The sequence below is a fragment of the Eutrema salsugineum genome, unplaced genomic scaffold, assembly GCF_000478725.1.
Source record: "Eutrema salsugineum unplaced genomic scaffold, Eutsalg1_0 scaffold_17, whole genome shotgun sequence".
NCBI classification, from domain to species: Eukaryota; Viridiplantae; Streptophyta; class Magnoliopsida; order Brassicales; family Brassicaceae; genus Eutrema; species Eutrema salsugineum.
In genome coordinates, this window is record NW_006256852.1 from 2201147 (window position 1) to 2226716 (window position 25570).

The 25570-nt window shown below is 32.1% G+C and overlaps 4 protein-coding genes and 1 long non-coding RNA gene across 6 annotated transcripts; 3 read left to right on the forward strand and 2 right to left on the reverse strand.

Moving 5' to 3' along the window:
* Positions 1 to 256: 256 nt before the first annotated feature.
* On the forward strand, positions 257 to 1713 carry LOC112087574. The gene is made up of 3 exons (XR_002900146.1): positions 257 to 781; positions 910 to 963; positions 1190 to 1713. It is a non-coding gene; the product is annotated as an uncharacterized LOC112087574 (long non-coding RNA).
* Positions 1714 to 6949: 5236 nt separating this feature from the next.
* LOC18020589 lies at positions 6950 to 7240 on the forward strand. The gene has a single exon (XM_006403214.2). It carries the CDS (start codon positions 6983 to 6985, stop codon positions 7238 to 7240), a length of 258 nt encoding a protein of 85 aa, XP_006403277.1. The 5' UTR covers positions 6950 to 6982.
* A 6227-nt stretch (positions 7241 to 13467) lies between these two features.
* Positions 13468 to 15275, forward strand: LOC18020590. Its single transcript, XM_006403215.2, has 2 exons — positions 13468 to 13680; positions 14646 to 15275. The coding sequence occupies exons 1-2, from the start codon at positions 13516 to 13518 to the stop codon at positions 15198 to 15200; spliced, it is 720 nt and encodes a 239-aa protein (XP_006403278.1). The 5' UTR covers positions 13468 to 13515; the 3' UTR covers positions 15201 to 15275.
* A 472-nt stretch (positions 15276 to 15747) lies between these two features.
* LOC18020591 (serine carboxypeptidase-like 15) lies at positions 15748 to 18474 on the reverse strand. Of its 2 annotated transcripts, none has more exons than XR_002900129.1 (13): positions 18293 to 18474; positions 18056 to 18201; positions 17905 to 17981; positions 17707 to 17829; positions 17513 to 17615; positions 17391 to 17428; positions 17203 to 17304; positions 17034 to 17123; positions 16789 to 16944; positions 16427 to 16545; positions 16232 to 16304; positions 16102 to 16147; positions 15748 to 16008 (listed from the first exon to the last, which is right to left on the reverse strand). XR_002900129.1 is itself a non-coding variant. In XM_006403218.2 (13 exons), the coding sequence occupies exons 1-13, from the start codon at positions 18415 to 18417 to the stop codon at positions 15928 to 15930; spliced, it is 1320 nt and encodes a 439-aa protein (XP_006403281.1). In that variant the 5' UTR covers positions 18418 to 18474; the 3' UTR covers positions 15748 to 15927. The 2 variants fall into 2 exon arrangements, 1 of the variants encoding a protein (XP_006403281.1); XM_006403218.2 differs by having other exon boundaries at positions 16232 to 16345.
* Positions 18475 to 21858: 3384 nt separating this feature from the next.
* LOC18020592 (transcription factor bHLH139) lies at positions 21859 to 22843 on the reverse strand. Its single transcript, XM_024157389.1, has 4 exons — positions 22613 to 22843; positions 22306 to 22524; positions 22088 to 22221; positions 21859 to 21952 (listed from the first exon to the last, which is right to left on the reverse strand). Exons 1-4 carry the CDS (start codon positions 22841 to 22843, stop codon positions 21859 to 21861), a joined length of 678 nt encoding a protein of 225 aa, XP_024013157.1.
* Between the last annotated feature and the right edge of the window lie 2727 nt (positions 22844 to 25570).

The following is a 25570-nucleotide window of genomic DNA, read 5'->3' on the forward strand; positions in this document are numbered from 1 at the left end:
TCTGTGTTTTGTTTTTTGTTTTTTTTTAGGTGACGGTGTGGTCTAGACATGGTCGTTTGCAAGTTTTGTTTTTCTTTTATTTGAGAGTTTGGTTTTACCGATTAATCGGCTATGAGTTTCTCCAAATATATGATGTTGTTTATGTTTTTTTTTCGTAGTTGCTAATTGATTAGTTTTACATCTTCTTGGTTTATTGTAAACTTTTATGTTCTGCGATCTGTTTTTTTTGCTATTTTTGTTATCATCTTTTCTATATCTTTTTTTTTTTTAAATTATTTTGGCATAACTAATATGGGTTTTCTTGTTTGTATTTTCTTTCTTGGTTGTGGTGTTTACGAGTCTGATTTTTGGTTTGGCTGAGTGGTCTATTTGCATGTCATTTTTTTTGTATTGTTCTTAGTTAGGGTGTTTTATATTTGTTATTGATTATGTGTTGTGTGCGTTGATCGATACTTTCTGGTTGCTTTCCTTTTTTTTTTTTAATTTTGGTGATAGTGACCCTCGATTTTCATTTTTTTTTTTTTGCGTTCTTGGTTGTGCTTCGTTAATAATTGATCATTTACTTTTTTTTGTCTGTGTAGGTGGGTCTAGCTCTTTGTGTTTGTTTTATGTTTGCTTGCTAAGTATGTTTTATCTATTTTGATTGGATCTACATGTTTAAGGTTTATTCATCTCTGTTCAGTTTTGTACTAATATTGATGCTGATGAATTTATCCCAGTCCTGAGATGTGAGATTACTTACGTCTAGATCTTGATCACAACATGTCGTTTCAATTCCACTGTAAGACTTTTGACTTTTCTCTAATATCATTCATAATAGATTTTATATTTTTGTTGTGATTACAATAATTCGGGTTTGTAATTTGGATCTAATTAGATTTTCTTGTGTGTTTGATTTTTTAAAAACAGGTGTGGACTCGGTAGCCAGGTCAGAGATCTTTTCCAGACTACGATAAAAATCAGGTACAAATTCAGGTTCGGATTCTCTTTGTTCACTGTTTGTATAGCAATTAATCCTTTTCACATAATCACAAGTAGAGGAGCAACGAGATCAGTTTTCGTAAATCTAATTCTGACGGGGCGATTTCTAGATGATTTTGCAGTTGAATCTGTAAACAAAATTGGTTGGTTGTTACGAAACTGATCCTGATTTAAAATTTGTGTGTGTGTGTGTTTGTGTTTTGGCCAGTCTGGGTTTTGGATTGTTTGAGGAAAAGATGAGAGCATAGAGCTGGAATGCATCGTTACAATTTGGGATCGGCTGTATATCGGCCGGGTTTAGTGAATATCTTGGTGAGAGAAGCAGTGGCTTTATTAGAAGAGAAAAGAAAGATGAAAGCAATGAACAAAATGGGACAGAGCGGGAAGCTGTGGAAGTGGAAGAGAACTAGCTAGAGAAGTTACCATCAATGGCTGTTTCAGTTTAAATGGAAATGGCATAAACCATGGAAACTCTCTTAGTGAATAAAGCATGACGATGAGACCGTGGAAACTATGCTCTTCATGTCTAAGACTCATGATGATGATGATGATCACCCGTGGAATTGACACTGAAATTTTTCAAGGTGCTTATAACGTTGTACTTAGGTTGATCCGTAAAATATCTGTATATACACGAGCCTTTTTTTCTTTTCTTTTTTTTTTGTTAATAGATTAAGAGTTTTTCTGTTTGTGTGCACAGTCTAAGAACATTATAATACATTTTATACACAAATTCTGTTGATGTATCCTTATGATTGAGTTGCACACTAATTATTGAAAGTTTTCTGAATTTCCTTTTAACTATGGTGGAATTATGTAAACTCTATACAAAGTTAGAGACATTCTTCCACAAATGGCAAAGAGAGTAAAAAAACCAACGACTTCTTTCTGTAAGGGACAATTAAAACAAACTAACATCTTGTTTGAAAATATTATATCGTAAAAATAGTGTGGTGGATCTAAAGTCAAAAAAGAACTATTTTTGCGAACAACAACTTTTTATGTACACACATAAAGTCATAAACTACCACAACAATCTGGTGTATCTAATTGATAGTTAATGTATTCGTGACCTTGGTGTTTTTTCTAGATGGAATCTAGATAGCGGTGAACGAAAGATAAATTATAAGATTAAAGAAGAAAAAGTAGTGGAAGGTGAAGAATAAACATAAGAAGAAGTAGAAAACAATTTGATAGAACACGAAGGCATAAAACGGAAAGGAAGAAGAAGAGAAAGAGTACCTGAAAGCAAATGTAGAAACATAAGTTTGGAAGAAGAGAAAAAGAAGAAAATGGAAAAGCTGAATACAAGACATGTACCGAAAAAAAATTAGAAAAAATGACGACGATTAAGAAGAACAAGTAGAACCCACAAACGGTGAAAAAAAGTAAAATATGAGGAAGATAAAACCCAAAAGATAAAGGGAAAAGTCGAAGAAGACGAAACCAATAAAAATTATTCAAAAAAAATGAGGAAAAAGGACGAAGATAGAAAGAAAAAATAAACCGTAAAATTCTTAAATCATTCATGCTGGCATATACCTTGTGTTTGGTTTAAAGATTAATCATATATAGTACAGCAAAAACCTGTTTAAGCTTTGAGGTCATAAATTAGGAAGAGAGAGAGGAAGAGAGAGAGAGAGAGAGAGAGAGAGAGAGAGAGAGAGAGAGAGAGTCTTCAAGTACATCTAATTGATCAATAAAAGTATCAGTTTGTGTCATACATATTTCTGATTTGTGTTTGAGATGGTTGACAAAGAAGTTAAGAACTGGTTAGGAGGAGAGACATAAAGTACCAAAGGGATTGTTTACCTACGTTCTGATACCATAGTTTCGTGCAAGAATAATAAGAACCAACAAGAACGAGAGAAAAGTTACCAAATATATTGTTTACCTATGCTCTAATATCAAAGAAAAAATTGGCAATGACCTTCAAAACATATCAATGTATGATCAAAGAAACTACGGAGATATTGAATTCAAAAATGTTAAATAGTTACCAAACCTTGTTTGAAATACTGGAGGAAAAGCAGGAAAAACTACAAGGAAACAGTGGTTAACACATTGAAGATGTTTTTGGCAAAGAAATGTGTGATTTATATAACAAGGAAAAAGAAGAGATGATGAAGAAGCTTGAAAGTAAAGTATGAGAACAAGAGATATGAGGAGAAGTTAAATGAGACAAGACTAAACATATCTATTGTGGAAATAATATTTCATGAAGGAGAAAAAGAATATATTGGAGATTCTTGAGGAAAACGTAAGGGAGATCTAAATTAGGAATATAGAGAAAGATATAATGACACAGAGAGGGAAAGAGAGTTAAAGCCTTTAAAGACATGTAATTGATCAATAGTTTATACTATTAGTTCTTCTCTTCCGTGTTTCTGATTTCTTTTTAATATGGTTGACAAGGAAGTTAAGAATCGGCCAGAAAGAGAGAGAAAACCTACTTAAAAGGGATTGTTTGCCAAAGCTCTAATGTCATGGTTTCATGCATGTTCATGCGGGAATTATAAAGATCACAAAGACAAAAGCTACAGGATTGGTTACCTGCGTCCTAATAACAAAGACGAAAATTGCAATGACCCTTGAAACATATTGATATATGATCAAAAATATATCAAAAGAAATTGAATTAGATAATACAAAACTGGTGCCAGATCCTGTTGAAATGCTGGAGGAAAAAATACATAAGCTACGAGGAAACAATGGTAAGAACGATAAAGATGTTTAGACGGTGAAGAAATGTATGAATTAAATGAAAAAGGAGAAGAAAGATATGGCAAAGAAGTTGTTTGAAGGTAAACTAAGAGAATAAAAGAGAGTAGGATAACAAAACAAAATTAAACATATCTATTGTGGAAATTATAATTTATGAAGAAAAATAAAAACAATATGTTGGAGATTCTCGAGGAAGAATGTAAGATCCAAATTAGGAATCTAGAGTGATAGAAAGAGAAGGAGAGAGAGAGTTGAAAGACATGTAATTAATCAATATTCTATCATTATTAGTTTGTCTCTTACGTGTTTTTGATTTCTATTTAATACAATTGACAAAAAGTTAAAGCCTTCAAGTAAATGTAAGTGTACATAGATAAGAAACCGTCAGAAGGAGAGACAAAAGCTATCAAACGGATTGTTTACCTATGCTCTAATACCATAATTTCGTCCATGTGCTTGCAAGAAAAATAAGAATTGACAAAAGACGAGGCTACCAAATGAATTAATTACCTATACTCTGATACAAAAGAAGAAAATGGCAATGACCCTCTAAACATATCAATGTATAATCAAAAAAATAAAGACTTATTGAATTAAATAATGTTAAACTGGTACCAAACCATGTTTGAAATGCTGAAGAAAAAAACACAAAACCTACAAGGAAATTATGGTTAGAACAAGGAAGATGTTTTGATAGCATAAAAATGTATGATCGATATGAAGAATGAGAACTGAGAAGGAAGAGGTATCGAAGATGCTAGAAAGTAAACGAAAATAACAAAATAAGGGAAGAGAAGTTGAAGGAGACAAAACTAAACCTATTTATTGTAGAAATTATGTATTCTCGGAAAAAAAAAGAAGAGAGATCTAGATTAGGAATCTAGAGAGAAACTTAAAACCTTCAATGACATATAAGTACTGATCAATATTTTATCAATGTTAGTTGGTTGGTCTTCTAAATTCTGTTTAATATTGTTGATAAGGAAGTAAAAACCTTCATGTACATGTAAGTAAGTGTAATAGGTGGAGTTTAATAAATTTTAAATATGTAATTTTAATCATATTTTATATTATTGTAAATTTATATTCAGTTTAGTCTTTATGTACATGTAAGTGTAATAGATAGAATTTGATAAGTTTTAAATATGTAATTTTCATCACATTTTACATTATTGTTACTTTATATTCGGTTTAGTTCCAGTAATAAATTCAATTGTCAAAAGTTTTTAAATTACATTTTTAAAACTTTTCGGCCCGCGCTTTGCGCGGGCTAATCACCTAGTTTTAGAAATGAAACCACTATATATTTAGGCTCTGATTGGCAATTAAACTCTTAAAACTGTAGAGACTTTAGAGAAAATTAAAAGTCTTAAAAATCATTAATTAACCAATCAGACTTTAGTGAATTAACAATTTTTAAAGTAAAAAAACTGTTCCTAAATTTTTTCGCAGCTTTCTCTTTCGATTTTTTCACGTAATCCACACTTAAGTTCTAAAAACCTAAATATGTGGCTTTTATTTTTTTCTAAAGTCACAGCCATTATTTTACAGCCAAAATTCTTTATATTCTTTACAGTTACAGTCAAAAATTAAAATCTACAACCACAGTCCTTCCCAATCAGACCCTTAGCATCTCTAAGTTTATAGGGTTTTGATTGGTAACCATAGCAATCACGCATTTGTCTTTTTTTTTTTTCCAATTGAAGGAGGCCATGGAAAAATTTTCATCGAAGGAAACCATAACAATCACACATTTGGCTTGTCTTTTTAGTCATGAGTTCATTACTGAAAAGATCGAGAAAGATGATCAAAGTGAAACACAATAACACATTACAAGAACCTATTTTATGTATACTAGATTTTTAATCCGCGCGTTGCGCGGAATTTTATTTTTAAATAGTTAATTCATTATATTTATATTTTTACTGTTTTTGATTTTATTAGACTTATTTTCTATTTTTATATTATCATAGTTTGTTATTTTTTTGGTCTTCTTTCTCATCTTCAACATTTTTGTCCTCGTATTTTTATAAATTCTTCTTTATCAGTTTTGTGTTCTTCTTTTTCTTCTTTATTTTTCTTTTTTTCATCTTCGTCTTCATTTTCTTCGATTTCTATTTCTTTTTTTTCATTTTCTTTCTATTGTCAACAGTCTAAATACCTAGAACGGTTCAACTTCTTTTTATTTTTATTTTTTTCGATATTTTTTTAATCTTTTTCTGATTTTGTTTTGTCTCTTATTTTTACTTAGCTCGTGTATGTATTCTTCTTCTTTTATTTTGTCTCCATCTACATATTTTTTTTCTTCTTCTTTTTTCTGATTTTGATTTTCTTTCTTTTTCATCGTCTATGATTTTCATTTTCATCCTCGTCTTTTTCTTTAACTATGTCTTTTTACTGTTTTCCCCAATTTTTACTCTTCTTCTTCTAAATAAAAAGTAATAATTATAAACAATGTGTGAAATTAATTAAGTCATTAAATTAGTGTTAGTGTTTTTCTTTTATTATTAAATGAAAAGAATAATTTTTTAAAATGTGTGAATTAATTAAGTCATTAATTTTAGTTTTGTTATTCTATGCTGATGTGGATATTCTAGATGGAGAGAAAACTCTCCTATTATATAATAGATTCTACTTTATGATTTACCCTTGCGCTGCGACTTTGGTTTGGAAAATTCGGTTTGGGTTGCTCACGTAGTTCAGTTTGAGAAGATTCTACTGAAGTAACCAACCTAAACTACTATTCGGTTTGTTTTGGGTACTTAAGTTATTTTACTAAATTGAACCAAAATCTTCAGTTTTTCTTTATTTTTTTTCAAATTTGGTTAAAATCAGGTAAATTCGGTGATATTCGGTTTTTTGGTTCAAAATTTATAAGGGGTTTTTTGGGTGTGTCTTAGTAGGATTTGGTATATGTCCATTAGGGGAAAAAATACGGTTAACCTATTGGTTCATTATCCAAACCTAACCGAGCCGATAACCAAATTATTTTGTAAAATGATACCGATTGGTTTAACCTAAGTAATCGAGCCAAAACCAAAAATCGAAAGCCTTGGTTTGGTTCGGTTCAGTTCAGTAACTTTGGTTGGGTAAATATTGCAGGAGCGTCCCAAAATAGCAAATGTCCAAAAAAATTTAAAGAAAATATAGCAAAAACACTAAAAATAAACATTCAATCAAAACAGAAGATATAATAAAACAAATGTTTTGAGAACAACAGATTTTCACTGTGTTTGCCATTTTCTTCTCATCTCCTAAAAGGAGGAAGCTCAGGGAGATGGGAAGAAAAATATGGTGGTTGTTTATGAACAACAATATAACAAACATCAAAACTTTTACACGGTACCAAGTTAAAGAAGATGAAGCTGCAATTATCTTCCCCAAAGATCCTATATGGTTCAAGCCATGGATGGTTCCCATGATGATGCTTTTTGTTTTCTTTATCTTTGCTGTTATAGGAATCTGTCGACGATGTCTAAGTTGTCGTCGTGGAGAAAATTCCCCCAGCATTCATCCTATCTCCCATACAACCTAATTTGTTTAGATTTCTTCTTTCTATTAAATGTAAATTTGGTTTTGGTGTAATGTAAATTATACAGTTTCGCCATATGTTTCCTAACCACTGTGATCTAATGAAAGATAAAAGCAATATGAAATAAATTAAGGATGAACGATGAGGAAAAAGAACAGTTAAAGTGGAACAAGAACTAGATTGCAAAAATGAGAGAATAAACAAAGACTCAGTCTCATTTAAAATTTGAAACAATATGTGCAGAAAAATGGTAACAAAAAATTCTGAAGTCAACAAAAATTTATCAATTAAAATATGGGATATAACCAACTACGTTTGACTCATCATCATATAATCCAGTTATTTATTTAGGATGAGCTATAGTATTAGAGTATCTTCATTGGTGAGATAATCTAAGGGATGTTTGATTCTTGTGAGCTCATGAGAAGCTAAAAATTCATCTTGGAAAAGGCCTTTGAGCGGTGTATCTCTCTCCCAAAAGAAAACCTAGCCGCCTCCTTTCTCTTCTGGTTTCTTCACCTCTCCAGCCATCGGCGCACCTTCCGGTGCCGTGAGAGGGCCTCTTCCCTTCTTTTTGCCCTGCTCCTTTGTCTCGTGTTTAGGTTCATGCCAGTTTCAAGCGGAGGCGTGTTTGCCTCTCCGGTATAGCAGCAGCAAGAAGTCGATGGTGGACGGCGGAAACCAGCCGCAGATCCAGATCTGATGAGGACTATGGTTATTGTCTAAGTAAATCCGATAAGAAAATGAAACACCAATGATATATTTGTAAACCTCTTATACAAAACTCCTAGCCAAGATTTGAAAAACCAGTTAAACTGTAAGAATAAACACTGAGTTTTCAAGAGAAATATATATATATGAAATCCAAATAATGATACACATCAGGACTGGTAATTTGAGCTAGAGAACCATCAAGATACAAGACATTCGCATATCGAATATAAAAAACAAAAATAGACGAACAAAGATTATTTGTAAGTCCAGCTTACAAACTAATCACTACAAGAAAACATGTCGAAAACCTACGGAAAACATCGTCAGAAAATCATTAGAAAATGTCTTTTTTTACCAAATTCCTATGAAATTTTGTCATAGGAAATCGGCCGTCGGAAATTATAAAAGGTAAGAAAATAGTAGGAAATTTCCTACGAAAATGTTGGTAGGACAATTTTCCTACGGAAATTTTAGTAGAACTTTCCTACCAAATTACAACCATTTTCTATCGATTAATGTTCTTTCCAATTTTCTACGAAACATTACTTACCTATTTCCGACGATTGTTTTATTAATCTTTTACTATCAATTTCCTACCACTTTTTTACCAATATAATTTTATAAAATCAAATGTTAAATTAATATCAGAAATTGAATTTAAATTAAAATAGAAATTAATTATAAATTTGATTAATAAAATATATACAAAAAACAAAATCAGTTCTCTAATTACTATGAGCCTAAAAATTTGACTAAGTAATTATTAACTAGAGGGAGAGAAGGTGAAGACTCTTATTTATAGAGCAACTTCTTCACCTAAATTATCTTAGATTGTTGATGTGGGACAAATAAAAAAACATAATTTCCTACGAAATTTTTACGATTTTTCTACAAACAATGTTTCGAAGGAAATCCGTAGAAAAACTTAATTTTGCTCTATTTATAGTGCAGTTTCTTCATCTAAATTCTTAACTTTTCAATGTGGGACAAACAAAAAGACATATTTTTCCTACAAAATTTCTACGGTTTTTTTACAAACAATATTTCTTAGGAAATCCATAGGACAATTTCCTACGAAATTTCCACCAGTGTAATAGTCAATTGAGTCCTACAACTTTCCTACCAAATTTTGACCGTATTTTCTACGAATATAGATTTGGTAGGTTATTGGTTGGATATATCCTACCACTTTTTGATATTTTGTTTCGTAGAAAATTCCTTACCTATTTCCTACCACTTTTTTCCGTCATAATTGTGTAAGAAATTGGTGAAAAATATTCCTACCAAATGTTTTCGTACGAATTTTCGTAAGAATATAACATGTTTTCTTGTAGTGAATGTGATTCTCAAGCAAAACTATTTCTTATCAATTCAAGATTTAAGTGATTCTAATTTACAACCACGTCCATGATATAGTGGAAGAACAAAACCAACACTTGACCAATCTCATTTTGTCTCCTCCTAAACAATTCTATAAGATGAAGAATCACTAAATAAACAAAAAAAAACAAACTTATGACATAAAACTGAAATTAATACTCACACAAATATACATGTTTCTGGCTGGAAAGACAATACTAAAATTTCTCCCAAATTCAAAAATCCAATCACAGAAAAACAAAATCTCAAAAGTCAATAAAAAGCCCACGAAAGCTGAATCAAATAAAAAATAAAGCCCAATTTGACACCTCTAGTGAGTTTTGGCTCCGGTTTCATGGTGGATTGGTTTCTCGTCAGTGGTGGCAGTCAGCATTGCCAATGGTCGCAGATTTGCGATTAGGGTTTCCCAATTCTGGTTTGTTATGATTTAGGCCTTTGGTTCTGATTTTTTGGGTTTCGGATAGGGCCTCTTCCTTGTTTTTTTTTTCTTTCTTCGTATGGCTTTTTGTTTTTTAAAAACATCTGCTTTATGTTTTGTAATTGAAAAAAAATTTTAAATATGAAAACTCTTTAACAAAACAAAAAAGAGATACAAGATATCTCAAAAATATAATAGTAATACTTTGAGAAATTTTTTTTTTTTGAGAACTCCATCACAAATTTTTACCTCCATTGGTGAGATACCCACTAAAGTATCTTATCTGTATAATATTATTAATTTTGTAAAGATTTATATTTTAGTGTAGTTAATATTAAAAACTTAAATATTATCTTAAATCAAAAAATCTTTTATTTTTTTTTGTTTTTAAAGTACATCTTAAATATATTTATATTAATAATATTAATAATATTAACACAATTAAGCAATACAATACATTATAAATGATATAATAAAAATTTATATTTTCTTAAATAACACAATTAAGCAAAAAATTATATTAACGTAAACTTATAAATAAACACTAAAATTGCTAGAAAACATATACATATAAAACCAAGATTACTTATATGGATTTATAAGATTAATTATAAGAGTTTATAAGATTACTTATAAGTGTTTATAAGAGTATAATTATTTTATATTGCCTTGTTAAAATGTCTATATTGGATTGATTTGTCATTGCCTTGTAATGTTAAGTTTATTTTACATATAATATTACTAATTTTATATAATTTTCTATTTAATCATAAGGTTAAGTTATGTAATTCTATGTTTAATTATGTTATTTAATAATGTAACTTTCTAATTATATTATTTATGATTTATTACATTATTAATAGTATTTAATTATATTAATTAAAAAATTACTAATTTACATTATATAACTTTAATTAATATAAATTAAAAATTATTTTAATATAAAAATTAATCTTATGTTTAATGGATATTGATAGATAGATAATTTCATTTTATGATTTATAAAATTATAAAAATTAAAATGTAGTAACATTTAATCTATTTACTTGTATTTTATATATAAAATTTATATAAAAAGCATGAACCATTTAGAGACTGACATGTGTCTCATGAGACGGGTTCTCAAGTGGTTCTAAAGAGTTCACATTTGAGAACCAATTCTCATCTTTTTTTTTTTTGAATTATATATATATATATATATATATATATTTTAATAGCTTATAAAGGTGAGATATCTATTGAGATACCCTCAGTGACGATGCTTTTACAAATTTTGAACACCACAATTGGATTTTCAATTTTTTCTATGTATTATGCTAGTGACGAAACAAAAATTCCAAACAAAAATTCAAACAAAAAAAAAGAAACCTTTTTGGTATAGATTTAGTTTATTAACCTTTTTTCCTCTCTCTCTCTTCCCTCCTCGAGTTTTCCGCCTAAGTTCTCCGATCTAAATCTGTTTCTGGCACATGTGGCTCCCAAAGCACCGGCGCCGGCCCTCTCCTCCTCTTCCACCTATTTATTCCAGGTCCAGTTACAGATCTGTCTCCCACTGGTTTTTGGATGTACGACAGTGGGTTTTCTCTCGACGGTGGTCCTCGTTTTGACGGCAGCGCAGTCTCAGTGGTGTCGTTGGGTTTGTGGTGGTAGAAGTGTGCCTCCCTTCTGTGTGGTTGGTGCTCTCTCTGCTTGCCGTTCCTGATGTTGGTGCTTCTCCCTCTTGCTTTCTCTCCGGTTTTCTCCTTGCCGGTGGGTTTTCTCGGCTTCTATTTAGAGCTTCTCTCGCCTGCTCGGCGTGCCTCCGACTTGTTTTGGTGGTGTGGTGGTGGAAGTTGGCCATCTCCACCGGGACTTGGTCCTCCTCATCTCTGTTTCAGATCTTCTTTTTTTGAGGTGGTGGAGTGGCGGTATTCGTAGATCTAAAGCCCCATCTCCACGCTGCAGCGTTTTTTGGCCTAGAGGATGGGCTCTTTCGCCGTCAATTGTTGTTCAGGGTTCTTTGATCTAGTGGCAAGCCTGGGGTGGTGGTTTTCGTCTTCTGTCGGTGCGTGCATCTCCTCCGACAGTGTTTCTCGGCGGTGGTTCTAGGCAGGTGGCTCGTCGGTTTCTTCCCTCAGCTCATTTTTGCGGCGAAGGCCCATGCCGTCTTCCATTGGTGGCCTGGGTTTCTTGTCGGTGTGTGTTCCCGGCTTGGTTTGGCAGCTTCATGTTCAGGTTTGGGTTTCGTTTAGTGTTGGCTCCGGTTGTGGTCTGGTGTAGATGGTTGAGCATTTCAGAGCAATGTTTGTTGAGGCGCCAAGTGGTTGTTACAGCTAGTTTGTAACTGTGGGGTTGGTCCTATTGAGAGCATCAGTTTTCAAGGGAAGGATTGTCGGAGGCGAATTTTCCGATCGCCCCATCGACTCCAGCCGGTTGCGGATAGTCCGTAATGCCATCCGGAGATCGCATCAGTTTTAGGAGAAGCTGTAGGCATCTCTTTCATGAGGTTTGGGGACGTCCTCGGGAGGAGGCTCGTGGAAACTATGGCGGAAACTCTAATTCTTTGAGCTGCAGAAAAAAGGGATAGTCCGCGCTTCTGCGTGTGATTACTGCTTTCTCATCCGGTTATGTTTTGGTTTTATTTTCTTTCACTCGCTTTTCACCTTCTTAATCTTTACTGTGGTTATGTTGTTCTATGTTGTTTATTTATTTGTTTGTACTTTATTTTCGGTTAATTTGCTACCTTTGTTGTATCCCTGTAACCGCTGTGGCAATTGAAAATGGTATAAAACTTAACAGTTTTACCCAAAACCAAAAAAAAATTCAAACTCATATAGAGGTTTTACATTATTTTAAACTAAACATTCAAATGAATTTGTATTATTTCAGATCTTGATATGGCTTCCTAGTTAAACAAGCTATAAACCTATTTTTTTTAAGGTGTATGTATTTTTCATTGCATTTAAAATTAAATATGTTAAAGCATTGCTTGAATAATATACAAATTTAACTTTTGATTGAACTATAAATCTTCAAAATCAATGGTTAAAATAATCCAAGAGGATGGAGCATGGTTGGATTTCAAAATCAAGTAAATTCATGAATCCAATAAAATCTTCTTGTAATTGAGAATTCGATTCCCGTTTTCTCACTTTCCATTGTAGTATAAGATATAAATTATCTTTATGAGAAAAAGAGTTGTCCACCTCTAATCCTCTATATATTTTATACAGGCAGCCATTGTAATGGTTTTTTTTAGTTTTATAGGTCACTAACTGTCATTTGATAGTAACAACCTAACGACTTCTCAATTACCCTAATAAAAACAAGTATTTTTTCTTCAATTTAAAAATTAAGAATCTAGTAAACATAATTTAGCTTTGCATTGCATGAGTATCCTCCAACATATTTGATTTATAATATTTCCACTGTTCACCAGGTTTACAATATCTTAAATTAATCCATTATTTGTAATAAAGCATCATTGCTTAATTCTCAGCAGCAGAGAGTGTTTTAGGTTTTATAATAGTTGAAAATGTCTAAAGTAGCGAGTGCATAAGAAGTTGCGTATACGTCCAAAGAAAACCGAGAAAACATGGAGAAGATGTCCACTACATGTTTGTTTGATCTCTGACTATGAATCCCATTTGTCCACTAAGAATCCCATTTTTCCACTAAGAATCCCATCTGTCCACTAATTTTTTTTTCCTTTATATATATCATTGGGTAACGAGAATTAGAATTAGCATAAGTCCAAATTGAAAGAAAAAAAAAGAATATAAAGAAAATGAGAATGAATGTGGACACAGACAGTGTTTTAGTGCCATTGAGTTTGTTCATAGCAGTAGGATACCATGTCTTCCTCTGGAACTCCTTCAAGCACAATCCTTCTCGTACTTCTCTTGGCATTGATTCCTCTAAACGCAAATCTTGGTTCCGTGACATTAAAGAGGTTCAATTAATTCTTCATCTTTCTTTTTCTTTGTTTGGAATCTTGTTTACGTTTGGTTTTGCGTTTACATGTTATATATATATTTTTTTCAAGTGAAAGTAAAACTTTAAGGAGACAATTATTTCTTTACGTTTGCACTCAAAATGTATAAAAGATTATTGAAATGTAAACACCGTTATAGAAAAAAAATGTAGACGTAAACACAAATATACCCGTCTATTTTTACATTTAGGATATAGAACTATCCTTTGTAAACTCATTTTTTCTCTAGACTGAATAGTCAATAGATGAGTGGAGTTTTAACTTGATTGTGTGGTTCATACCACAAAAACTTAAGTGTGTGGTTGAAAACAAGGAAAAAAAAATCCTGGTCTGAATTTTGGGCTTTCTAGAAAGAACCCACCAAACGACTTTTTTGTTTGTTGCAAATATACCCTTCACTCACCAAAAGTACATATAAAACCCAGGAAAATAAATTTAACCCGTAACAAATTACCCTTCACTCAATAATTTGTCACTGTCGTCAAGTTTTTACCCTTCACTCACTAATTTGTCACTGTCGTCAAGCTTTTAAAATTTTGATAAATTATATATTAAATCGAAACCCTCGAGACGAGGAGTCCAAATCTACTAGAAACTATAATGTATTTGACCGTAAATACTTTTCAAAGAAACATGGATTTGACTTGGTGGATTTGACTTGTATCTTTCTATGAGTTGAAGGTAAATCTGCAAAAAGTGTTATTTGGAAAGTTTTTTTTTTTTTTCAGAAAACCATTTCAATTTGTAAGAAAAAATCTTTAAGCGTTGTCACGAAATACTGTAGTTGGTATTTAATTTTTTTTTTTTTAATAAAAATCATTCATAGACATTTTTTGCATTTAAAACAGTTATATCTCTAATGTCTGCCGTTTTTTATTGTTATTTTTCTTCTTAATTTGTTGATGATCATAACGAAAACGCAGGGTGACGATAAGACTGGGATGTTGGCGGTTCAAAGCTTGAGAAACAAGAAAATGGTTACAATTCTCACCGCTTCAATCTCCATCCTTATATTGCTTTCTCTAGCTGCGGTTACCAACAACGCGTTCAAAGCGACCCACCTCTTCACAAACGGCAACGACATCGTTTTCGGCTCACGAAACCCTAAAATCTTCGTCCTCAAATATGCCACTGCCTCGCTGCTTCTTGCAGTGAGCTTCTTCTTCAGCTCACTTTCCGTGAGTTACTTGATGGACGCCAATTTCCTCATAAACGCAATTGCTAAGAAGCATGTAGGAGACTGCGACTGCGGTTATGAGTTGGCGACTGGGACAGTATCGTTTAGGGAATATACGAGGTTGGTGCTAGAGAGAGGTTTTTTTATGGCTATGGTTGGGAACAGAGTTATGTGCGTTTCTGTACCGCTTTTGCTTTGGATGTTTGGACCATTACCCGTGTTTGCGTCTTCAGTAGGTCTTGTTTGGGTGTTGTATCAGTTTGATTTTCCGTCCATGGCCAAAATATCTGTTTTTAAATGATAGAGAGATAGATTGAAGACAAAAAAAATGGTGGGTTATTGTTTACATTCATAATAATAATGAATAAGAGTTTGAAACGTACAAAATCATTATAAAAAATTTACAAAACCATCCGTGTTTGCTTGTGCATTTGCATGGTGAGTTTCAATGTTAATAATATAAAATATAACATTCCCATTTAGCATTGAGAGAGCTCTCTGGAGTTGTACTGTGCGTCCCAATTAAGTCACAGCCAGAGAAGAGCTCTTCGGGGAAGAAAACAAACGGTAGTCATTAGAGACAGAATAGTGGAAGAGGACAAATAGACAAGTTCTATATATATCTTGTAGATTTATCTGCTCTAACATAATTAAGACGTATGTCTATTAGAGTGGTGAGAGATATAGAATTGGAAGAATATATTGTTGCTCTCATATCTTTCTCAATATACATAGGAAACATATATATACAAGATGCAGATAATATCTAGAGTAATTACACAATATTGAGATAGTAGTGAGTCTAGTGACACACCTAGTTACAGGGATTGAATCAAGGACTAGAGGGATTGGATATCAAAGTAATTAATATAATTATTCTTTCCTTAATAATGTCTATCCAAATTCCGAGTGTTTTAGCCAAATTATATAACCTGTCCCTCTAGTTGGGCTCAATTACAGAGATAAATTATGTAGAAATCACCAGATCAAGATTTTGCAAAGGTTTCCACCACGTCGCTGATGAGCTGTTACAAAGGTTGGTCACTAATCCATCTCTTGAACATCACAGAGCACTCCTCTGGTTTATACACCATTGTGTGCCCACCGCCCTATAAATCAAACCCACAAAAAAAAAAAACTAAGAAACGATCATGTATAAAGAAGCTCTTCCAATTATGTAATTACAAAAAACGTAGACTTGCTTTCACAGTGGCAAATGTCATTTTATTGGCATAAGTCCTTGTGTATCTGCAAAGAAACAGATTGTGAGCCTATTTGGTGAGAATGACCGTAAGAGAATTCCAAAAAAATGTAAACAAAATGGTATAATACCCAGCGACTTGATTGTGAATCATCCATGGCCTCCAGTCATCAATAATGGAATAGTTGAGAGATCTTATCCAGTCTTGAGTTTCAAGGAAAGGGACGAACATGTCGTGATCACCACTGTTTCCCCAAAGAAACATCATGCCAAGAAAAGTTTATAAACCCTTAAATCCTTGACAGAAGATTAAAGAAGTTGTGGACCTGAAGATAAGAGATCGGTATCCTTGGATGCTGTTATTCTTATGGTATGGTACGCTGCTTCTAATGTCAATGTTGTAAGGTATTTCCCGATAACACCGTAACCATTCTCCTATACTCCCCTGAAAATCATTACCATCCATTTATTAAACATATCGTATATATAACGAGGCCTTTGTGTGTAAACCGAAAACCAACATCTGTGTATATATAGACTTCAAACATTCATTTGTGTACAATAGGATCTAGGACTTTAATTTGGTGGAGAAATAGAACGAGGTCTTAATTTTATGTACATATATATATATATATATTGCTATATGAAAGTTCCGAGTATCTAATATTAAACTTATCATCATGTATACCTTCTCCACTCCAAGGGCTCTGCGCACCCTCTCCTCATTGGCCCAACGGTTAGACAGCACAGACATGCGATGCTCAGATGGATTGCTTACATAGGGATCAGATGCGTTTACGTACTTTGGTCCTAGAATATAAGTTAAATCTAATCCAGAGACGCACTGCAAATAAGCAGAAAGTCTGAAATAGTGATCTTTCTTTCTATTCGTATTGTGTGATTTGTGTCAATATTTCAGAGTGCGTATTTTACCTTCTCAAATTCTTGAACGAGTTTCAAGCATCCTGTGTTAAGAGGATCCATTTTAACATAATAATTTCCTCTGCAGCTTCTCCTCAGCGACTTAAAAGAAGAATTTTTGAGTTAGTTTGTTAATTGCTTCATTGTGGTGACAAACAAAAACATCACATAGTACTCATACCTCAAAGAGTTCATCAGGGATCAAAGCCATTCCATGAGCAAATGGAATGCGCGAGTTATCATTGTTATCAAAATTTGTTAACGGATTTCCCAAAACATAACCCTGTTGTTTGGTGAGCGTAACTAGACTCTCAGTTCTCAATGTTCAACAAACTATATACAAGAAACAAGCGCGCAATACCGATGAACCTGAAGATTTATTTGAGGTTTGCAGCATAAACCGTTTCCTGAGATAAAAGTGAGATCAAGAAAAGAGACACAAAGAGAAGGGCTTGTATCATTACTGAAGTGAAAAAGAAAAAAAAACTTACCATTTGAGATTTCTTGAACTATAGCCGGAATGACTATACCAGAATAAGAATTTCCGGCCACATAGAAAGGATTCGAGAAAAACTCAGGATGCTTAGCTAGCCACTACACAAGAATAGCCAACAACAATAACAAAATCTCCAAATGTCTATGACACACAAATGCTTGAACCAGTTTGATTGAGTTTTCCTTTTACCTTACGAAGAAACTCATGGACCCGCTTAGCTGCTCTAGTGTCACTTGGCTTATCAGCAAGTGGATTTCTTGAGTAGGAGAAGCCAGTCCCAACAGGCTGATCCAAATAGATTATACTGGCCACCTGAGAAGAAGCAATCAACCAAAAACTTGAAGATGACTAAAGAGTTCTCTGTCATAAGAATACACTTGGTGTAACCTTAGTCCATGAATATGTAGTAGAGACCAAGGAAAGGGTATCTCCATCGTAGGACTCAACCTTGAAAGCAAGAGGCCCTGCATTGTTTCTCAAATTGAAAAATAAAAGTCATCTAGAAAACAAAAAAAGTGATGAAGATTTTAGATGTTACCATTCTCAAAAAGAAGGCCAGAGAGAGAAGAGCAGCCAGGTCCTCCGCTTAACCAGATAAGAAGAGGGTCTTCCTCTGGGTTGCTTTCTGATTTAATGAAGTAGTAGAACAACTGTTCCTCCTCTGCCTCACCAACACCAATGTACCTAAATGATTAAACTCCAAGGATCAAGAAGACAAAGAGAGTCATACATTATAAGATTAATACATATGGAAATGGGATGAAGAGAAACTGACCCGGTTTCGAGCTTGAAAGGAAGAGGGCCTTGAAAACCAGGAAGATATCTAATTGTAGATTTTGAATTAACATACTGAATCAACACAAGCGGAAGAAGAAGCAGAAGCAGCAACTTGAACCCCATTGTTTTCTTTTGAGTTTCTGAGTTAATGCCACGTTTAGGACGAGCGTAGGAGATGAATGCAGTGCAGCTGGCATGAATGAATTATTAATTTTAAAGATTATCGTGGGCCGCTTGCACTGGTGTGAATTCATTAGATTGAGAGAGACGGGGGAGTAGGCGAAGCTCTTTAATCAAAAACATTGTACTATTTGATAACATTGTATCAATTTTGGGGGGTCTACTCTTTTTTGTTGGTATATATTAATAGCATGTGATCATAATCGAGATATTGTGGACCAAATTAGAACAGATATCATATTTTGGGTGTTCAATTCAGATTTGATTTCGGTTAGTTAAACATAGCTACCAAATTAGAGCCATATCTACTTTGGTTTGGTTCGTTTATATATTTTTTGTTTTTTGTTTATTTAGTCTTTACATCAAAAATCGTAACCGGATTATCCGATTTCTTTGGTTTGATATAAAATATGTGAGTTTCAATTTAAATGCTTGAAAATCGGATTCACTAGAACATAGAAATAGTAATATCAATATTCTAAAATATAAACAGAGTATTTGTCTTTGCACTATCTAACTGTTGGGGAAACAAAATTAATAATGATGAAAACAAAGTACTTTATGTACAAATAAAAAACATATGTTATTTCTATTAAAATAGTAGAAAAAACTTCGGTATTCAATCTAGAATTTAGAAGGATTTCTATTAAAATCATAGATCCTATGTTATTCATAAAATAAAAATTTAAAAAGTCTTTTAAAATCCACTGTTATTGAACTACCGAAGTTTCTTAGTTAAAAAAAAAAAATCCCAATCTCATGGTTTTAGGAGATTTGATAAAATTTCAGAACTTACTTAATTCACTCATTTCATATAAAAATTTATTAAAACTTCAATTCTTCTAAATCCTGTCAAATAGATGTTACGTCCATGCTATGTGTGGATATTTTATTGATAAAAATTATATACAATAAATTATATTTATTAAGATATAAATTTTCTATATTTGTGTTTTAATAATATATTAAAAATATTATAGTATTAATTTAATAAATTTTATGCTAATTAGGAAGTTTTAATGGTTTTCTTTTGAATGTATATATGTCATATTTCAAAAACGTATTATTTGGTTGAACACATATAAGTTATTTAATATACCAAAACTAATTAAAAATATTACAAATTAATCTAATGCTACTTTTTAAATATAATATTGACATGATGATAAAATATTATACACCACTTTTTTAAATCAAGAAGATAATTTTTTTTCATCATTTTCACTTTTATTTTTTTGTCTTAAATATCATTTTCACTTTCATTCCAATTATATATGTGTTCTTTAAAGATAATAAAAAGTAATTAAAAATTAATATTTTTCTTCTCTTGTTTAACAAATACAAATTTTTCCTTTGTTATATTAATTTTAAAAACAAACTAATAAACATAACTCTTGCTTTGAGATTAATAAGAACTTTAAATTTTAAACTAAAACAATAGTTGAATATGAAATGAATAAAAAGCACACTATGTGAACTAATTAATTTTTGTCAATTAGTTGTATTAACTTTGAAATAATTTCTCAATGATAATACCCCATTTTTTCTACAAGAATGAAAACATTTTTATCATGTTCATTTTTATTCTTTTTATATCGATTTTTCAATTATTATTTTATATTTATTTATTTTTAATAATTTTTGATGATTATATTCAGTTTCTTCCTACTTAATTCTTACTTCTTATAATTATAATTAAATAGATAAAATCAATACAATTTAATTACATACAAATTTAGAAAAATGAATAACAAATTCAACAACTCAAAATTAAGAACTTCTACATTAATCTATTGCAATTCTAAGTCGAATCTACAATATATAATTATTTTAATCATTTTTGCATAATATATTATATGAGAATATGTGGAAACATGTTTTGCACATGAGTCAAAAATTTGTATGTAAATCATAATTACTATTGTTTAAAATTCTACATAAAAAACTTTAAAATCAAGTAACATATCAAGTAACTTTAACTTGTATAAGTAACATATTTTTTTTAACATAATAAGTTAAATTTGTAACTAAAACAGTGATAATGGAGATGTCAATATCATGTTAGTTTTTTTTAATGGAGATTTCTTTATTTTTAATTTATTTTCTTAACAATAATATTAGAATTTGAAATTTTTTTTAATTTTGATTTGATATATGCGAATAAAATTAAATATTTAATTACTGATGTGAACACCTTGAAAATTATATAGCTCTAGCTGTTATTCATAATAAAATATTTTAAATTAACAAATTTTCCTATTTTTTTATATTAACAATGCAATTTTATAATTTAGAAATTTTATTAATTTTAGTTATTCATGTGGACTAACAGAATTAAACTTTTTGAAAGCTTATGTGGATGTCTTTAGAGGCATATAACTTCAAATTTCTTTTTATAAATATATTTTTTTGTTAACAATACAATTTTAAAGTTGGAAAATTTTCTTAATTTTAAATATTAATGTGGACCAATATAATTAAATCTTTAAATTCTATATGGACACCTTTAAAGGAATATACCTTCAATTTTATTGGTAATATATTTTTTTCTTAATTTTAAATACTAATGTGGACCAATAGAATTGATCATTTAAATCATATGTCAATATTCTTAGAGGCATATAGTTTCAACTTTTATTAGTAATAAAATATATTTTTATAGATAATAAATTAAATTTTTTACTAAAACAGTGATGATAAAAATTTTAAAATCATGTTGATTTTTTCAACAAAATCATGTTGATTTTTTTTTGTTGTTAATGGATATTTCTTTATTTTAATTTTTTTTTAACAAATATTAAAATTTGGAAATTTTTTTTTAATTTTGAATTTTGATATATACAAATATAAATTGAATGTTTAATGCTGATGTAGACGCCTTGAAAAGAATATAATTATAACTGTTAATAATAATAATTTTCCTATATTTGTTTTGTATTAACACTGTAATTCTATAATTTGGAAACTTTCTTATCTTTAATTATTGATGTGGACTAATATAATTGATATTTTAAATTTTATGTGATATTTTTTTAGAGGCATATAGCTTCAACTTTAATTTCTATAAATATTTTATTTTTTGTTAATACAATTTTAAAATTTGGTAATTTTCTTGGTAGCATTTAAACGTTCAATTTTAATACAATTTGTCTCAAACCCCAAGACATATGACCCCCAACATATCGTGGTAGTTCTTTGAATAAAATTAAAATGTGGTTAGTCTAAATTGACTTTAGCATTAATCTCTATAATAATTAGAAAAGGAGCTGACGAAACAGAATAGAACCAAAAACGAATTGAACAACTCGAACAAAAAAGAACCATAATCATGAACAGAGAAAACCAAAACCCAAACGAAGTTATGTTTTTCCAATGATATTGTCTTCACGTAAGCCGAGACAAAAGATTGTGATGTAGTCCAATGTTAAGGCCATTGTGAGCAAGAGGTGCATACATCCATAGATCATCTGAATTCAGAGCTACATTACAACATTGCCAAAAACAAGAAAGATCAAATCATTTTGGTTAGGATAGATGTTATAAACAGAATTGAGAAGATAGTTTTACATGATTTCTTGGATGACAAGAAACGACCACGACTGAAAAAATCATTACCTTGATTTGTAGCTGCAGGAACTTCACGTAATGGACGGCTTCTTCAAGCATCGTGCTTATATCAACCTTCGTCCCGTTGGGAACTAGCCTTTGCAATATCTTTAGCCTATCATTTATCCTCTCTCTTCGTTTCTGCACCATTTTTCAACATTTAGTTACGCAAAACTCAACGACTCAAACCAGAAATAAAAGGATTTGTATAGTTCTATAGATTACCCGAGCATATAGGCTCTGAGGATCGGTAGCAATCCCTTTGTTGGGTTTTCCTTTGACTTTCAGGGTTTCTGATGTGTTAGTATCTAAACCTAAACCTTTCTCATCATCTGATGTATTGAAACTGTTTAGGCTCTGACCATCTCTCCAAGTAGTCTTAGGCTCGGTTACCCAATTGCTTTCTGGCCTTATCTTTTGCTTCTTCCTAGGTTTCACTAGCTCCTACTTTTCGTTAACCATTATCATTAGTTCATTGATATTTCACGGTAACAAATAAATTGGAAGATTAACATTTTTTACTTGGACTTACTTGTCTTGAGTCAACATAGAGGTTCGTCTGGTTACTGGAACCTTCTAGAACGGCCGGATAGTTCCCTTGCAGAATTGTGGCAAATGAGAATAAATCATTAGAAGAGACGACATCAATCTCATGATGATGTTGATCGTTGTAGAAGCTCGAGCCATCAGAGGAACATTGATCAAAGTTGAACATCCCCAAAAGAGACTCCAATTCACCATCTACAAAATCTTGATTCTCCATAGCTAACGTTTCAGTTCTTTACCTTTTTTTCTGTTCTTATGCGTGGATCTCTACCTTTATTTATAGCAGTGTGCCAGCAAATATTGGAGTCACTTGAGGAGAATAGAGGAATATAATATTCAATTATAAAATCATAGGTTTTTAATCTTCCATCATTGTTTCTTGAACAAGTCTTAATTTTCTCAACTCACCATGCGATTAGTCAACTTGTGGTGTTAACCAATTCCAAGTTTAGACAGATTTAAGGAGGAATGCCACTCCATTGCATGACGAGCACATTAATGTTGATACATTATCTATAGAAGAATTCATGTTTTTCAATACATGTTAAACATATTTGATGTGTGCAAGATAACATAGGAGAGTAAAAAAAAAGAATATATGGAGCATCGTCAACGCAGGATGTGTATAAAAATGTCTTGTGACATTGAACTTGTTTTGTACTGTAAGTTTTCTCCCCTTTTTGGGAAAATAAAAAAGTCAATGAATATAATCCAGTTGGAAGCTGCTTTCCGCGAAACATGGATGATCTTACATTTGATAGATTTCTTACATTCTCATTAAAAGACTTTTTCTTTTGTTAAAAGAAAAAACGTTGAGCCGAAATATTTCATATTTACATTTATATTTCCCACCTCAATTACCAAATATATGTGTATTTATAGATCTTATGAATCGGAAAGTCTTATAGTAAATATAAATAAATAGGAATACACTCAATACTCAATTTTCCCACTTCTAAAAAGGTGTCTTAACCTTTTAGAACATATTTGTAATGCTTTTCTTTGGAGTGTGTAAAACCTAGCCCAAGGAAACTTATGAAATGTAGTACACAAATGTTCTATGAACTATACTTTTTATTAGAAATCACTTAAACGATTTTTACAAATTTGTTTAAACAAAATAACAAGACGAAGCCCACTGCTTCTCGACACTGACCAATTTCTAATCCATCCAAGTAGTTCGCAACATACTTGTGTTACACTTTGAATTCACTCACCAAAAACCCTAGATTTTTCTCTCTAAGCTTGTAGTGAATATTTCTCTCGTGAACGGCCAACCGGATTATGCAGCCTTCACTCCAATATATATCACATCTCACAAAGAACATGTGAATATACACTTTCTAAGATGTTTAGATCTTTAAGATCTTGCATACCAAACTCCAAAGATACTCCTTGAAATACATGGAACTTTCCTTCAGAATTTCCACCAATAGTTGCCACGTCATTCTTCTTCAAATAATCCAACTCAGCACTCCTGCACTCTTGAATTTCTTCATGTCTCTCTGTGTAACACACGACCCTTCTTGTGTTGATCGTTAAGCTCCACTTTCTTGAACTTACATTCTCCCCTTTTTTGTCTGAATATGAGAGCTCAAGCTTCCTGTATCAACCAAAGATATGACAGACACATCCAAAAGAAATATCCAGAAAATTAGATAGAATAACTAAAGACATGTCATTTCAAATTGCATCACCCATTTCAAGTTTTACACAAGAAAACAAAGATAGAAAGGCCGATAATGAGTAGTCTGAAACAACAGTGACAAGACCAAAAAAAAAAACTGATCACTACGATGTCTTGTCACAGAACCATCAAGAGCCGATATCTTCAGTCATCTTCATTTGGCTCCCCCTCAACCTCGGAACCACCAGGACCATATTCTCCCCCTGCTTGAGTGTATATTCAGATAAAAACACAAGGAAACCAAAACGGAGAAGAGGAATCAGAGAAAAAAAAAACTTACCTCGAAGGCGAATCTGAATTCGCTTAAGCCAATGAGACAGCTGTTCCAGATCAGCTTCCAGAGATGGAAGAGGAGAACACTCATCCTCACCAGAACCTTTCCCAGCCTTAGAGTTAAGAGTGATTTTTATCGAAAACCCATGAAGCTCAGAATCGGCACTGTGCTGAGGGACCTCATGCTGGAATTTTAGGAGCTGATAGATGAGGTTTGGAAAATGCAGTTTTCGATTCACATATTCAGGTGTACAAGCAGTCATCACAATTTGATCATAAATCAGGTGCCCCAGGTTGAACTGCTTTCCTTTGATCACAAAAGCTAACAACTTGATCTGTTCCTTGACCATAGTCGTATGATTCGAGGTAGGCATCCAGGATGAGCAACACAGCTTGTAAAGAACTCCATAGTCAGGAAGGAGGTGTTTTGAAGCAAAACCTTCCCAACGAGTTTTACGTCCACCAGAAACATTGCTAACAGCGGCATCGATGTTCATGTTTTCCCAACCTCAAGAAGGAAGAGATTCCTCAATGAGAAACAGACGACTAATGATCTCTGGAGTGAATGCATACATCTCACCGTGAAAATACAGAAGGTTAACGCCATTCCTATATTCCAAGTCCGGAACAGATGCATAGAACTCATGAACCACATCAGGACAATAGAGATCAACATCAGTCACCGTATAGGTCAGACCAGCTCAATCAAGCATCTTTTGAACAGTGTCCAACTTGGGATCCTCAAGAGGGAGATATTTCTGATCAAGAAACGGACGGAAGCGAAAGGAGTCATACCTATCATGAACAGCCTCAGAAAAAAATCGGCGAACTGGTATGGTGAGAGGATGGGTGAGTTCTGGATGCATGCGGTTATGGGCAAGCTTAGCACGGCGATTTGCTGCATATCAAGTTTCCTGATCTTCATAATAGAGACGTTCACGCGGATCCTCAAAGCCATCAACTATATCAGCATCAGCATCAGAG

Coding starts and splice junctions, on each gene's coding strand:
- LOC18020589 (XM_006403214.2), top strand. CDS start 6,983: ATGGGAAGAAAAATATGGTGGTTGTTTATGAACAACAATATAACAAAC.
- LOC18020590 (XM_006403215.2), top strand. CDS start 13,516: ATGAGAATGAATGTGGACACAGACAGTGTTTTAGTGCCATTGAGTTTG. Junction 13,681..14,645: donor GGTTCCGTGACATTAAAGAG/GTTCAATTAATT, acceptor ACGAAAACGCAG/GGTGACGATAAGACTGGGAT.
- LOC18020591 (XM_006403218.2), bottom strand. CDS start 18,417: ATGGGGTTCAAGTTGCTGCTTCTGCTTCTTCTTCCGCTTGTGTTGATT. Junction 17,830..17,904: donor CTACATATTCATGGACTAAG/GTTACACCAAGT, acceptor GCTTCTTCTCAG/GTGGCCAGTATAATCTATTT. Junction 17,124..17,202: donor TCCCTGATGAACTCTTTGAG/GTATGAGTACTA, acceptor TCTTCTTTTAAG/TCGCTGAGGAGAAGCTGCAG.
- LOC18020592 (XM_024157389.1), bottom strand. CDS start 22,843: ATGGAGAATCAAGATTTTGTAGATGGTGAATTGGAGTCTCTTTTGGGG. Junction 22,525..22,612: donor TCTATGTTGACTCAAGACAA/GTAAGTCCAAGT, acceptor AACGAAAAGTAG/GAGCTAGTGAAACCTAGGAA. Junction 21,953..22,087: donor CTGCAGCTACAAATCAAGGT/AATGATTTTTTC, acceptor TTGTAATGTAGC/TCTGAATTCAGATGATCTAT.